The 15929-nt window shown below is 48.2% G+C and overlaps 1 protein-coding gene across 3 annotated transcripts in view; it reads right to left on the reverse strand.

The window, feature by feature from the left end:
* ERCC6L2 (ERCC excision repair 6 like 2) overlaps nt 1-15929 on the reverse strand; it is a 1253563-nt gene that overhangs the window by 513804 nt on the left and 723830 nt on the right. For 2 of the 3 annotated variants that reach the window (XM_085632894.1, XM_085632895.1), the window contains one exon: nt 6217-6288. The exons of the other annotated variant lie outside the window; for it this stretch is intronic. In XM_085632894.1, coding sequence (XP_085489020.1) covers nt 6217-6288 — 72 coding nt within the window. The remainder of the gene's footprint in view (nt 1-6216; nt 6289-15929) is intronic. 3 annotated transcript variants of the gene reach the window in all.

Here is a 15929-nt window from a genome sequence, read left to right on the forward strand (position 1 = left end):
GATTTTTATGTGACAAAAATCGAATAAAGCATTTTTTGATTTGATTTGATATGTATATATATATATATATATATTCACTGAAAAAACCATAGGTTTCACACACGTTATAGTTACGAATTAGCATTTAAAAAACCTTGCAAATTCACTTAAAAAACCATAGGTTTCACACATGTTATAGTTAGCTGGACATTTCACTAGTAAAAAAACCAATGAAATTCCCCCGTTAGGCAACTATATAACTCACGCGACCGCAATCCTCTGCTGATGACGTCAGATATTACATCACAGTATTTAGACACTTATTTACCCATGTCTTCTTTCATTAATCTTTAGCAATACATATATTACAAATATTTATTTTTCAGAAAGACACATATGTCATCAGTGATGTAATATCTGACGTCATCAGCAGAGGATTGCGGTCGCGTGAGTTATAGTTGCCTGCAGTAACTATAACGGGGGAATTTCATTGGTTTTTTACGAGTGAAATGTCCAGCTAACTATAACATGTGTGAAACCTATGGTTTTTTAAGTGAATTTGCAAGGTTTTTTAAATGCTAATTCGTAACTATAACGTGTGTGAAACCTATGGTTTTTTCAGTGAATTTGTACGTTTTTATAAATGCTAAGTTATGTTTTTATTATTTTTTTTTTCTTCAGGTTTTTCACCGTGCGCACTCTGTGGGCGTGAGGGGCGCTTCGCGCACCGAGCACCCACGGTTCGCAGTGCGCGCATGGTGCGCGCACCTCGCGAGTTTAAAAAAAAAAAAAAAAAAAAGTTTTTTTCTCCCTTGAGGGTCCTTCTGTGACCCCCTGACCAAGGCTAGGGGGTCAGGAACTGTCCACTCTGCCCCCTTTTCACATTCTCCACCTTTGTTTTTCACCCCCCCAGACTGCGAGAGACAAAATGGCGGCCGACACTTCCTGGTTTCGACCGATTCGAACGTTTACCGACATCTAACAACCAATCAGAATTGCGCTCGCGCACGGCAGGGTGCGCGCACCGTGCGAGCACGGTGCGCGCGTATAGATATTGATATGCTTTTAAATGCTATTTTCTCAGGAAATACTGAACAGATTTACACCAGACCTGCAAAAGGCACTTCCTTGATCTTATGGCTACCTCTCTGCCAAATTCCACGTAATTCTGTTCAGCCGTTCGGGCTGTAGTTGCGACTAAAGGTCCTATGGAAAAATGCATGGGGAAAACGCGTTTTATGACCCCCCCTTTTGCTCGGCCCCCGCTTGACGAATCACCCCGAGACTTTCAGGGTAGGAGCTGAACGGAGCGCCCCATTAGTTTTGAAAATTTCGCGAGGATTCGTCAACCGGCGCCAAAGTTATTCAAAAATAGAATTTTCAGATTTCCTATGGAAACTAGGTTGTAACTATAACTATCTACTGGCGACCGCCAGTAGATAATATATATATATATATATATATATATATATATATATATATATATATATATATATATATATATATATTCACTTAAAAAAACCATAGGTTTCACACATGTTATAGTTAGGCGGATATTTCACTCGTAAAAAACCAATGAAATTCCCCCGTTATAGTTAGTTCAGATAACTATAACTCGCGCGCCCGCAATCCTGCACATGACGTCACATAGTGCTTGCAATGTTCAACACTCCGTCCATCATTTCCTTTGGTTTTTGCTTTGTTCGCCATAAGTTGGCAGGGTATGCTCAGACGTGAGTCCCTTGCTCACTTTGCCACTGGATTCAAGCAAGCCTGGCTGAAGACGGCTGAAATGCCAGAAACCGGTCCTAGGAAGCTTGTTTCCGGTCCAGGGAAGACATGGCTTGGCAGTTCGGGCTAGACTGTTCCCATGAGGCACAGGGTCAGACTGATTTGCATATGGCCATGTCTGAACTGGGGTGGCAGAGTGGGCTAAAGAACGGTGATGGATTAAACCCAGATCAGTTGACTGGGGGTGAGTGCTTGCAATGTTCAACACTCCGTCCATCATTTCCTTTGGTTTTTGCTTTGTTCGCCATAAGTTGGCAGGGTATGCTCAGACGTGAGTCCCTTGCTCACTTTGCCACTGGATTCAAGCAAGCCTGGCTGAAGACGGCTGAAATGCCAGAAACCGGTCCTAGGAAGCTTGTTTCCGGTCCAGGGAAGACATGGCTTGGCAGTTCGGGCTAGACTGTTCCCATGAGGCACAGGGTCAGACTGATTTGCATATGGCCATGTCTGAACTGGGGTGGCAGAGTGGGCTAAAGAACGGTGATGGATTAAACCCAGATCAGTTGACTGGGGGTGAGTGCTTGCAATGTTCAACACTCCGTTCATCATTTCCTTTGGTTTTTGCTTTGTTCGCCATAAGTTGGCAGGGTATGCTCAGACGTGAGTCCCTTGCTCACTTTGCCACTGGATTCAAGCAAGCCTGGCTGAAGACGGCTGAAATGCCAGAAACCGGTCCTAGGAAGCTTGTTTCCGGTCCAGGGAAGACATGGCTTGGCAGTTCGGGCTAGACTGCTCCCATGAGGCACAGGGTCAGACTGATTTGCATATGGCCATGTCTGAACTGGGGTGGCAGAGTGGGCTAAAGAACGGTGATGGATTAAACCCAGATGAGTTGACTGGGGGTGAGTGCTTGCAATGTTCAACACTCCGTCCATCATTTCCTTTGGTTTTTGCTTTGTTCGCCATAAGTTGGCAGGGTATGCTCAGACGTGAGTCCCTTGCTCACTTTGCCACTGGATTCAAGCAAGCCTGGCTGAAGACGGCTGAAATGCCAGAAACCGGTCCTAGGAAGCTTGTTTCCGGTCCAGGGAAGATATGGCTTGGCAGTTCGGGCTAGACTGTTCCCATGAGGCACAGGGTCAGACTGATTTGCATATGGCCATGTCTGAACCGGGGTGGCAGAGTGGGCTAAAGAACGGTGATGGATTAAACCCAGATCAGTTGACTGGGGGTGAGTGCTTGCAATGTTCAACACTCCGTCCATCATTTCCTTTGGTTTTTGCTTTGTTCGCCATAAGTTGGCAGGGTATGCTCAGACGTGAGTCCCTTGCTCACTTTGCCACTGGATTCAAGCAAGCCTGGCTGAAGACGGCTGAAATGCCAGAAACCGGTCCTAGGAAGCTTGTTTCCGGTCCAGGGAAGACATGGCTTGGCAGTTCGGGCTAGACTGTTCCCATGAGGCACAGGGTCAGACTGATTTGCATATGGCCATGTCTGAACTGGGGTGGCAGAGTGGGCTAAAGAACGGTGATGGATTAAACCCAGATCAGTTGACTGGGGGTGAGTGCTTGCAATGTTCAACACTCCGTCCATCATTTCCTTTGGTTTTTGCTTTGTTCGCCATAAGTTGGCAGGGTATGCTCAGACGTGAGTCCCTTGCTCACTTTGCCACTGGATTCAAGCAAGCCTGGCTGAAGACGGCTGAAATGCCAGAAACCGGTCCTAGGAAGCTTGTTTCCGGTCCAGGGAAGACATGGCTTGGCAGTTCGGGCTAGACTGTTCCCATGAGGCACAGGGTCAGACTGATTTGCATATGGCCATGTCTGAACTGGGGTGGCAGAGTAGGCTAAAGAACGGTGATGGATTAAACCCAGATCAGTTGACTGGGGGTGAGTGCTTGCAATGTTCAACACTCCGTCCATCATTTCCTTTGGTTTTTGCTTTGTTCGCCATAAGTTGGCAGGGTATGCTCAGACGTGAGTCCCTTGCTCACTTTGCCACTGGATTCAAGCAAGCCTGGCTGAAGACGGCTGAAATGCCAGAAACCGGTCCTAGGAAGCTTGTTTCCGGTCCAGGGAAGACATGGCTTGGCAGTTCGGGCTAGACTGTTCCCATGAGGCACAGGGTCAGACTGATTTGCATATGGCCATGTCTGAACTGGGGTGGCAGAGTGGGCTAAAGAACGGTGATGGATTAAACCCAGATCAGTTGACTGGGGGTGAGTGCTTGCAATGTTCAACACTCCGTCCATCATTTCCTTTGGTTTTTGCTTTGTTCGCCATAAGTTGGCAGGGTATGCTCAGACGTGAGTCCCTTGCTCACTTTGCCACTGGATTCAAGCAAGCCTGGCTGAAGACGGCTGAAATGCCAGAAACCGGTCCTAGGAAGCTTGTTTCCGGTCCAGGGAAGACATGGCTTGGCAGTTCGGGCTAGACTGTTCCCATGAGGCACAGGGTCAGACTGATTTGCATATGGCCATGTCTGAACTGGGGTGGCAGAGTGGGCTAAAGAACGGTGATGGATTAAACCCAGATCAGTTGACTGGGGGTGAGTGCTTGCAATGTTCAACACTCCGTCCATCATTTCCTTTGGTTTTTACATATTAAATCACTCATGACAAGGTCAGTGGCATCACTCATGACATCACTGATGACATCATCCTTGTGATAGAGTGGCGGTCGCGCGAGTTATAGTTATCTGAACTAACTATAACGGGGGAATTTCATTGGTTTTTTTACGAGGGAAATATCCACCTAACTATAACATGTGTGAAACCTATGGTTTTTTAAGTGAATTTGCAAGGTTTTTTAAATGCTAATTCCTAACTATAACGTGTGTGAAACCTATGGTTTTTTCAGTGAATTTGTACGTTTTTTTTAAATGCTAAGTTATGTTTGTATTATTTTTTTTTTTATATATTTATTTAACAATAAACTACGTATTAAAAATTTTTTTTTAATTGTTTTTAACCGTGCGCGCACCATGCGCACACCCCCGCGATTAAAAAAAAAAAAATTAAAATGTTTTTTTCTGCCTTCGGGGTCTTTCAGGGACCCCCTGACAAAGGCTGGGGGTCAGGAACTCTCTACCCTGCCCCCTTTTCACATTCGCCACCTTCCTTTTTCACTCTCGCACTGAAAACAAACAAAATGGCTTCCGACACTTCCTGATTTCGACCGATTCGAACGTTGACTGACATGTAACCACCAATCAGAATTACGCTCGCACATGTTAGGGTGCGCGCACGGTGCGCGGCTATAAATATGTATGTGCTTTTAAATGCAATTTTCTCAGGAACTACTGAACAGATTGACTCCATATATGCAAAAGGCACATCCCTGACCTGAGGACTACCTCTCTGCCAAATTTCAAGTAATTCTGTTCAGCCATTCGGGCTGTACCTTCGACTAAAGGTCCTATGGGAAAATGCATGGGGAAAACGCGTTTTGGGACCTCCCTTTTTTCTCAGCCCCCGCTTGACGAATCCCCCCGAGACTTTCAGGGTAGGAGCTGAGCGGAGCGCCCCATTAGTTTTGAAAATTTCGTGAGGATTCGTCAACCGGCGCCAAAGTTATTCAAAATATATATATATATGTATATATATATCTCTCAAAACATAACAACTAACGATGATACTCTGAATCCATGTAAGTCAGTGACGGCTAAGGCTTGCTCGGCCTGTGATGGATAAGTACTTTATAAGTTCCTAAGCATAGGCCCTAATTACTGGGGGGAAACCTTTACCGCGGGTATGCGATCTTTCAACTCCCTTCTGCTAACTGACAAATGTGCCCCAAGACTTAAGCACTACAGGGGCTACACTAATGTGTTCCTATTGACTTCTCAGCGACCAAATTGTGTGTTAACAGACACATATATGTTAAGCGACTTTTTCAAGGCGAACTATTCCAAATACCTTGAAGTATAGGCAGCTACGATCGGATATGTCCCTTTTCATACAGAAACTATACATTTTATTTCCATGAGAAGACCAGTCCGCCTTTTGCTCTTCTTCCTCATTCACTCACAAAGATGCCATCGGCTACTGGAGGTCGCACGTTTGCTGCCAACAAAAGCAACATGACAGACCAGACCCAGCCTCTCGCTCTGTCACGCTGAAAGCAGCAAAGGAATGCAATCAAATTGTAGTTAAGGCTCGAGTTGCCTAGCACACACTTCATGGAAAACACGCACATTGGATTCGCAAGTTACTAGCCACGTCCACCACTAACATAGATGAAATGGCGCGAACACGAAACGCATTGTCCACCACAGCACAGACGTGCGACAGCAAGCATGCACTTTTTTGGAGACTAGTTAACACATTCTAACCGAACACTTGCTATAACAACACTAGTTTGCTTAGCTGTGCATTGCCCTGCAAGCCGCATTCCCACACTGAGCAGGAGGAAGTCAATGTGACTGACAGCTGCGGCGCTCCCTGGTGCTTTATGCACCGCGCGGCAGCTGCAGGGTCAGCAGTGACATGAATCATACGGGGCTCACCTTGGTGGAGAAAGAGAAGAGAAGCACTTTGTCCTTGTTTTTCCTGAAATGATTTAGAAGCTGCTGAAGGACCTGGAAGTGAACCACAGTACAGTAATGAGGCGAACCATCCAAAACGCCATGTGTACACAATAAATATTAACATTTTATGCCGTTCGGATTACTTCGTTTCTTTGACAGACGTTCCCAGTAATTTGTCAGTTATTCATTTACAAACCTCCGAGAAAGAGGAAAACTCAAAAATGTTTGAGTGCATCAATACTGAAAACAAAAATATATTTGGTTTTCTGTTACACAGGAACAGATGAACTGAAATACTAGGTTAAAATGAACATAAAAACAAGCATTGGCATTGCCAATAGGTCCCGCCTTTTGGACGTTGTAAGTTTTTAGCCAGGGCGATTGGCTTTGGCAATGTCTTTAAGCTATGTTGTAGAGAGGCGTGGCTGCTGTGAGACATGCTGAAAAGTTATAATAAAAAAGTGTTATAAGCATTTTTGTTACCTTACATATAACCAAGAAGACATTACGTACAACTGAACAACGTGTGTGCAACTGAGTTGAGACCTGGTGAGCTGGCCAAAGGGTAGCCTTCTCTCAGTGTGGTATTTGAGCAAGATATTTCCTTTCTGCATACGGTGATAATCAGCTTCACTTCATCGTGTTTGATAATAAGATCAAGGAAGGGTAAGGATAATTATCGCTATTGCTGGTAAAATTCTGATTCTCTTGGGTGTGCAGAGCTATAGGAATGCGACACAAGACTATACTATGAACGCAAAAAATAAACATTTTGCAACATGAAGCGGCATATTTTATGCTGAATCAGAACGGAGAAACACAAACTGTAGGTGCATGTTGTATTTCAGGTAGTAGATAAATATGAAAATAATTGTTTTATCCACAAAGGCAACATAGTCAACTAAATATACAATGTCACTGAAAGCAACAAAGGACAATAAGAAAGCCTATGATACCTGTTGGTAATCACCAGCATTAGAATGTTTTACAAACCAGGTCAGTGATTTTATCAATCTCAAATTGTACTCATGTCACTGCAGGCAGAGAGAAGAACCCGCTGAGCCCCCCAGCCCCAGAAAGTACAAGAGAATCGAAACAACGTACTGAAGAGGTGGATTAAGACTGAACAAACTTGAGAACTACCAGTTCAGTGCCATGCTGCTGTCCAGGCAAAAACAATTGAACAAGCATTGGCATAGCCAATAGGTCTCGCCTTTGGGGCCTTGTAAGTGTTTAGCCATGCAACAGTTGCATAACTAAATACTTATAAGGTCCCAAAAGCGAGACCTATTGGCTATGCCAAGCGGCCGTGGGGCCGCGAAAGTGATCGCGATCAAACATCAAAGCGGCCCTGCGGCCGCGAAAGTGAAAGTAATCGCGGTCAAGCGTGGCGCACGCGCCCACTCCCGCGCCCATGCACTGTAGCTCTAGGCTGGCCTGGTAGCACTTTTTGGAGCCCTCTCAATAAGTCTCGCCAGACCAGCGCATGCGCTGGGTCAGGTGAGACGTAAAAAGGGCAAATCTCTTGTTGCCGCATGGTTTCTTTTCTTTACTCTGAAACACCATTCACTGCCAAGAATGAAAGTGGAATTATCTAGGAGAAAATTCTAGAAAGGCCAGAAGGATGCCTCCTTATGTAAAATAGAGCAAGGGTCTCTGGGGAGCAAGAAAAGTACTGGGCTCGCATGCAGGCGTAAGGACAGAAGGGTAACATGATACAGACAAGATCTGCTCCTGTGCTCTCAGGGCAGCAACTGACCAGTCTCTTGGTTCTGACCCTTCCTTGCATATGCAGGTGCAGCTAGTCTGGCGAGGGAGGGAGCTACTACCAAACTAGGGCTCACCCAACTGGTGCTTGTCCTCCTATGGGATCTTAGGCAGTAACTTTGCCAAAAAAGAATGCACGGCTACTGTTCATATCATCAATTCGTGTCCTTTTGGCTTCATTTTACTCATTCAACACCATCTCTACCTGGTGCATTTTGCCATTTGAATTACTTGACCATCTCTGGTTAACCCCCTCCTTTTCTGTGTACACACGCTGAGCATCCTGCTGCCCTTTTGGCCAGTACGGTGCTGTGTAGCTGCGTATATGCTTTTAGTTACAATATGGGCATTCTCATGTATGCTCAATCTTTACACCACCAGGGGCTGAGACCCATAACACAACACCTACACCTCGGTTAATATGCACTACCTAAAAATATTTCCTATATAAGCTGAAAAAGGGAAAAAAACACCCACACCCAAAAATCACACTCATCCCCACACGGTATGGGCTGCTAATATTGCTGCCCCCCACAAGGAGCAGAAAACGAATGTGCTGCTCTCACCGTTAGAATGCAAAAAGTGAGCACGCATATAGCTCACGGAGAAGGAGAAAATACCAGTGATCTGAAAAATCTAAACAGGCTATTCCAGAGTTAAAGCATTTATGGAATGCAAATTAGAACTGCTCACTGAACTTCATGACCATGAAATAGCAAAGTCATCCCAATTCCATTTTGCCGTTTTTGTGATGCAACGAACCATACGAACCATACACAATGCAATTACAGTAAATTGCGTGAATTTGATTCGCACATCACAGCTTCTGTGTTTTTTTCTCCCATATTGGCATAGTCACGAAAAAACGCAACCAGAAGTACATAAAGTGGAGCATGGCTATATTCTATATGAAACCACAAGTTACTGGCGTCTTAATCACACTTTGTAATGTTAGAGCCCTCTTTCTACTCTTGGTTAGTCTCGTGTTTTGCAGTACATTAAATGCTGTTATGCACCCCAAAGGCACCCGTTTTTGTGTAAAGTGAGTGGCATGAAAGGCTGAACCTGCTATTCCAGGAATTGAACTTCTGAACTGCAGGTTACATATAGCTCTAGGCAACAGGCAATGAACTCATTGTGCTATCTTCACGCTGCACGTATTTCAATGTCGGGGCAATTAGCGTTCCTGTTCACAAGCTCTAGCATGAAGTATACTCGTCTGTGGCTTTGAACTGCAGGTGTAGCAGCACTGCTACTCAGAAATGACCTCTCCTAAACACGACAGACACAATCAAACAAAGTTTTAGAACTATGACCTCTCCGGTGTGCAGCGATGGCCCTGAGTAAGGTAAGTTACCTAGAACAGCCACCGGTTATTTGCAGTCACTGTTTGCACATCTGGGTCATGGTGTAATAAAAAGCAAACAGGAATTTGTATAGTGGAATCTGTCACCACACGCTGCTTCCAAATCCTCGCACCAGGATCACAGCCAGGAAGTGTTCATTACTCGTACAAATATTGATTATTCACCAAAAAAAAGTTAGTTCTTTCCCCCAGAGTCATCAAGACGCGGTGTAAGGCCACGACACCATTGAGTTTAACACTGACAAAAAGATAAAACTGAAAGAGAATGCAAAGAAAAACAAGCCATTGCAAAAAAAAAAAAAACATGCGCCCGCGAAAATGAAAGCCACCAAGCGAATCGAACAACGAGACAGGCAAATGTAAACAAACGCGGCTAAACAAGCGCGGCCACGCTAATTAGAAAACAGATGGCCCCTGCGCGCCGCTGCACGCTCCCGCAAGGTGGATGCCGCCACACGCACAAGTGTTACAAAAGTGCAGACCGATTCCAAAAGGTCATCTCCTACAGCAGCGCATTCACGCTGCGCTAGGCTCGACCTAAAAAGGCATTACATCAAAAGTTTTACAAGCATCTCAATAGGGCCAAGACTCATTCAGTAATTGCCACAACCCCACCATAATGTAATGCTGTCTTTTTGACAGTCTGCACTCCATTCATTAAAAATATAATGGATAAAATAAAAAACAAGCATTGGCCATTAGGTTGCGCCTACACAAGAGCTATTGGCTTTGCCAATGTCTTTTCGCCATGTTGAACAGCTAAGTGAAGTAGAGGAGCGGTTTGGAGTGGATTGGAGTGGCATGGCATATAGTGGAGTGGCGCAGAGTAGAGTGGTGTGACATAGAGTAGAGTGGAGCGGAGTGGCATAGAGTACAGTGGAGTGGCATAGAATGGATTGGCCTACAGAAGAGTTGAGTGGAGAGGTGTAGAGTACAACGGGGTGAAATGGAGTGGCATGGTGTAGAGTGGTGTGGATTGGCCGTGGAGTAGAGGCGCATAGAGCAGAGGAGCACTGCGTAGAGTGGGACTTGTGAAGTGGCGTGGTGTAGAGTGGCATAGAGTGTTGTAGAGCAGAGTGGAGTGGCATAGAGTGAAGAGGCATAGAGTGCTGTGGTGTAGAGTGCAGTGGGGCAGATTAGAGTGGGGTATAGGGCACTGGGGTAGAGTGCAGTGGCGAAGAGTAGAAGGACGTTGAGTGCAATTGCACAGAGTAGAGTGGTGCAGAGTAGAGTGCAGTGGCACAGAGTAGAGTGGCATAGAGTGCAGTGGTTTAGAGTAGAATGGTGCAGAGTTGAGTGACTTAGAGTACAGTGGTGCAGAATAGAGTGGTGCAGTGAGGATCAAAGTGGCGTGGTGTGCAGTGGCATGGAGTGCATTGTGTAGAGTGATTCAGAGAAGAGTGGAATAGAGTGCAGTGGCATGGAATAGAGAGCAGTGGCGTAGAGTAGAGTGCAGTGGCGTAGAGTAGAGTGCAGTGGCGCAGAGTAGAGTGGTGCAGAGTGCAATGGTATAGATTGAAGTGGTGCAGAGTAAATCAAAGCGACATAGGGCAGTGGCTTTAAAGTACAATGGTGCAGAATAAAGTACAGTGGCATAGGGTGGTGTAGAGTAGAGTGCAGTGGTGTAGAGTGGTGCAGAGTAGAGTACAAAGGACTAGAGTGCAGTGGTGCAGAGTGGCATAGATTGGTGCTGTGTAGAGAGCAATGGTGCAGAGTAGTGTGACATACAGTGTAGTGGCATTGAGTAGTGGTGCAGAGTAGATCAGTGGCATAGAGTGCATGGGTGCAGAGTAGATTAGAGTGACAGAGTGTAGCAGTGCTGAGTAAAGTGCAGTAGAGTGGTTTAGAGTGAAGTGCAGTGGCGCAGAGAGGCACAGAGAAGAGTGGACAGCATAGAGTAGTTAGAGTTGTGCAGAATAGAGTGGTGCAGCAGTGGGCAGTGGTGCAGAGAAGAGCAGCGTGGAGTGCAGTGATTTGGAGTGCAGTGACAGAGTGGTGCAGGGAAGAGCAGAGAAGCACAGAGTAGAGTGGCGCAAAGTAGAGTGCAGCAGCATAGAATAGAGTGCAGTGACATACAGTGGAGTGGCGTAGAGTGGAGCAGAGTGGTGTAGAGTGCAGTGGAGCAGAATAGAGTGGAGTAGTGTGGCGTGCAGTGGCGGAGAGTGCAGTGGTATAAAGTAGAGAGTCAGAATGGTGCAAAGTAGAGTACAGTGGCATAGATTGCAGTGGCATAGAGTGGTGCAGAGAAGACCAGAGTGGCGTAGAGTTGTGCAGTGGTATAGTGGTGCAGAAAAGAGCAGAGTGGCATACAGAGCAGTGGCATTGAGCAGAGTGGTGTAAAGTGCAGTGGCACAGAGTGGTGCAGAGTAGAGTGCAGTGGAGTTGAGTGGTGCTGAGTATAGTGCAGTGGCATAGAATGAAGTGGTGCATAGTAGAGTGCAGTGGTGTAGAGTGGTGAAGAGTAAAGTGCACTTTTGTAGAGTAGAGGGTAGGGGTGAGAGATGGAGGAAAAGAAGCTACATGGACGGGGATATGGGAGACGGACTGAAAGCACAAGCACTCATATGGAGTTCTTGAACACAAAGAAAAAAGTAGCTCCAAAAACGGGAGCAGCGGATGAGCACAAGTGGTTGGTCCTTGCTCCAGGGGAGGGCCAAACACGAGAAGAAGGCAGGACGCTCATATACTGTGAAAAACGGAGATAAAGGAAATGAGAGCGATGCTGCAGCTAACAAATGGTAAGGTATGGGTAGGCTATAAGCCTACTGTGTGTAAACTGTCTAGGCGAAACCTAAAAATAGCAAAAACATTTTTACTATGTGCTTCCTCCATTTTGTATTGGCTTACGTGAATGCTTGTAATGTACCCATATGGAAAACATTAATAAAATGTTTTTTGCAAAAAAGATGTATGTTAGAATACCAAAGAGGATGAGTCCTCCAAAGAACTACTACACTAATGTGGCAAAAATGTAATAGTAATACATCTTTATTGCATGTTTAATACAAATCATCACACCATATTTTCATTCAGTTGACTGAAATACAGTAGATTAGATTAAAACAAAACATAAAAGCAATTAATATGAATCAGAGTCACAATTTAAAATCCAGGTAATAGGGAGGAGGAGCCTAGCGCGCAACCAAGATGGTCGCGTAGGTGCAAGGCTCCCGAGGACCTCCGTGACCTCCTACACATATCCTGAAAATATCCTGTCCTAGATGAGGGGACTGTTTTGGTGAGCCCGAGCTGAGGTGGCACCCGTTTTCCGCTTCCAAATTGGACCTCGGACACCGGCGGGAACATCGATCGAGGTTTGCGGCCTTCTCCACGCCGGACCCCGGATTAGATCTGTGGGGCTATCCGGAGACAAAGTGAACAACAGCGGCGGGCAGGGCTCGGCGACTCGCGTACCCCGCACTTTCACTTTCGCTTTTGCACCCTCCTTGCTGTCTTGGCGAGGTTGGGTCGCGGGGCACTGTGAGGTGGTGTGGCCTCGTTGGGGTGCCTTGCCGGCCCGCCGGCTGTGATCCACCCCGCGGGTCTGCGGTGGCCCCCCCCCCCGGAGCCTGTGACCCGGCTTGCCTGCCCTTTACGACGTGATTGGCACGATCTGGGGACTGGAACCATGTCCACAAAGCAAGATGGTGACCGGGCAAAGGTGAAATCGACTCGACGTGGCGCAGCCCAGCAGTCTAATAGTATGGACCGCTACACCCTCCAGAAGGGATCACCTGAGGTGCCGCGTAGGTCCCCTGAGGGCCCGGCTGATGCTCCTGCTCTGCCCGCGGATCTGACCCTGCGGGATGTCATGGGTGCTATCGCCGAGATGAAGGCCTCGGTGGGCCAGCGTTTTGATACACTGGCGCAGAAGATAGACTCGGTCCTCGTGGATGTTGGCTTGGTGAGGGCCGATCTATCCAAGACCAATGATCGGGTCGATTCTTTGGCCCACACCACATCGGGCCTCACGACGGATGTGGCGACCCTCCAAAAGGAGGTGCGCCGGCTTGGCCAGGCGAGTGCGCTGATGGACCGCCGCTTGGAGGATTCCGAGGGTCGGGCCCGGAGGAACAATGTCCGCATTATCGGGGTGCCTGAGGGACGTGAGGAGGCGGCGGCGGACCTATTCGTGGAGGACTTGATTCTCACTCATCTCCAGCCCCGGGGGCTGAGTAAATTCTTTGCGGTGGAACGGGCCCACAGGGTTCCCGGGGGAAGGCCTAAGACCGGAGCCCCTCCGAGGCCTCTTATTGCCCGGATTTTCAACTTTCGGGACAGAGATGCTATTCTGCAATCCTCCAGACTACAGGGACCGGTCAGACTCGACAACATGGACATCAATTTTTATCCGGATTTCACTCCAGCGGTCCAAAAGCAGAGACTGAGCTTTCTCGGAGTCAAACGTCGTCTACGGGACCTTAACCTCAAGTATGCGATGCTTTTCCCAGCTAAGTTGCGGGTGGAGGTGGATGGCCGCACGCACTTTTTTGATCGTCCCGAAGCGGCTGGGGACTGGCTGGATACTTTGTCTGGGGATCGGGCTCGGGGGGCTGGGGGGGAGCGGTTGGGGGAGAGGGCTCGCCGGATCAGGACTGAGGGACTAATATTAGGCCTCGCTCTGGACAAAATTGATGTCACTTTGGACTGTTCGTCTGTTCGAGTAAGTTCCCCTCCTGTGGAAGTCGTGTGGGGTCTCTTGGGGGTTCTCCCTCCTCCTCTGGGGGCTTAGTTAGTTTAACCATCTATGGGGCGACAGGCACACTGCACTTTGGGGGGGCTGTTTGGGCTCATGCAGAGGTGCAGGGAGGGGGGAGTTCCGTTGGGGTGGGTGGGTTGGGGTGGGGTGTTGTACGTTTTTACCACAAGGCAAACCCTTTTTTGTATTGATCTTAAGGTGCTCTCCGGGGGACGAATGATGGCTTTTGTGTGTGATGGGGGGTAGGGACTTGACTTTGTTGTCCTGGAACGTTAATGGACTGGGGGATAGGATCAAACGAGGTGTGGTCCTGCAGTATTTGAAACGAATCTCACCCGATGTAGTCTTTCTGCAGGAGACACACCTTATTGGTAATTCTTTTTGTGCCATGAATCGGCGTGGCTATCGTTTAGTGGCCCACTCGGGCTTCACGTCGGGCTCACGGGGTGTGGGCATCATGGTGAAGAACTCGCTCCCGTTGGAAATTGATGAGGTGCTCCATGATGATAGGGGACGCTACACTGTCTTGGTGGGAAGAATGGAGGGCAAAGTAGTTGTCTTTGTATCAGTATACGTCCCACCGGGGCTACAGTCGACCACTTTTGCAGACCTGGGGCGCCTCCTCCTTGGCCTTCCGGGGGGGCTTCTGGTGGTTGGGGGGGATTTCAATGCGGTGGTTTCTGGGACTGTGGATCGTCACCCCCCTAGGGACCTCCCCCGGGCACAGGCGTGGCTGTCCGGCCTCTTGGATACACTGGGATTGGTGGACTGCTGGCGCTTAAAACATCCCACGCAGCTGCAGTACACTTTCCACTCCGGGGCCCATGGTAGCCTCTCACGGCTTGATTATGTCCTTGTCCCGGCGGCCTATGTCGGGAGGGTAGGAGAGGTGCGCCATTTGGCGCGGGGTATTTCAGATCACTCCCCGCTCCTGTTACACATTGATGTCTGCCCGAGGGGTGAGGGCAGGGTAGTTCCAATCAACGCTTGGTACTTGCGCGACCCCATCATTCGCGCTGACTTGATTAAATCCTTACAGCGATACTTTGATGAGAATGTGGGGTCCGTCCCTTCGGCTATCTCCCTGTGGGAAGCAGTTCTCAGAGGGGAGGCCCTATCCCTTATTTCTCATGCCCGGAGGCGCGAGCGGGAGGAGGTGACCCGGGTGGAGGCCGAAATTGTCGAATTGGAGGGTGATCTAGAGGGTGGGGTGACAGATGCTGCGCTACATGTCCTACAGCTTAAGCAGGCGGCCTACAGGACCCTCGTCACGGAGGCGGCCAGGGGCCTCAGTAGGGAGCAACAGGGGCGACTGTATGATGTGGGTGATAAGGCTGGTAAACTGCTCACGTGGTTGGATAAAAAGGAGAGAGCGAATCGTGTGGTCCCGCTGATTGAGAGGATGGATGGTGTGAGTGTAACCGAGCCAGAAGAAATTGTCTCCTGTTTCGCGGATTATTTCCGTGAAGTGTATTCCCCGGTTTCTCCCTGCTCGGAGGAGGATTCCCATGCCCTGCTTAGGGATATCGCGCTCCCTTCCCTTTCGGAGGAGGACAGGGTGTCGTTGGATGCCGCTCCCACCTCCGACGAAAATGCCCTCGCCATACGCTCGGTCGCCTCTGGCAAGGCCATGGGCCCGAATGGCATCCCTATCGAGTTGTATAAGTTGCGACCGGATGCATTGGCACCCCACCTTCGCGCGATGTTCCTGGCGGCCCACTCGCTGGGCTCCCTCCCGCTGGACCAGCGTCTGGCTACAATCGTGGTGATCCACAAGGAAGGGAGACCTCGGAACCGGGTTACATCCTATCGGCCTATCTCGCTCTTAAATGCGGAGCCCAAAATTCTTGCCAAGGTGCT

The sequence above is a fragment of the Triturus cristatus genome, chromosome 2_1 (assembly GCF_964204655.1).
Source record: "Triturus cristatus chromosome 2_1, aTriCri1.1, whole genome shotgun sequence".
Classification (NCBI taxonomy): domain Eukaryota; kingdom Metazoa; phylum Chordata; class Amphibia; order Caudata; family Salamandridae; genus Triturus; species Triturus cristatus.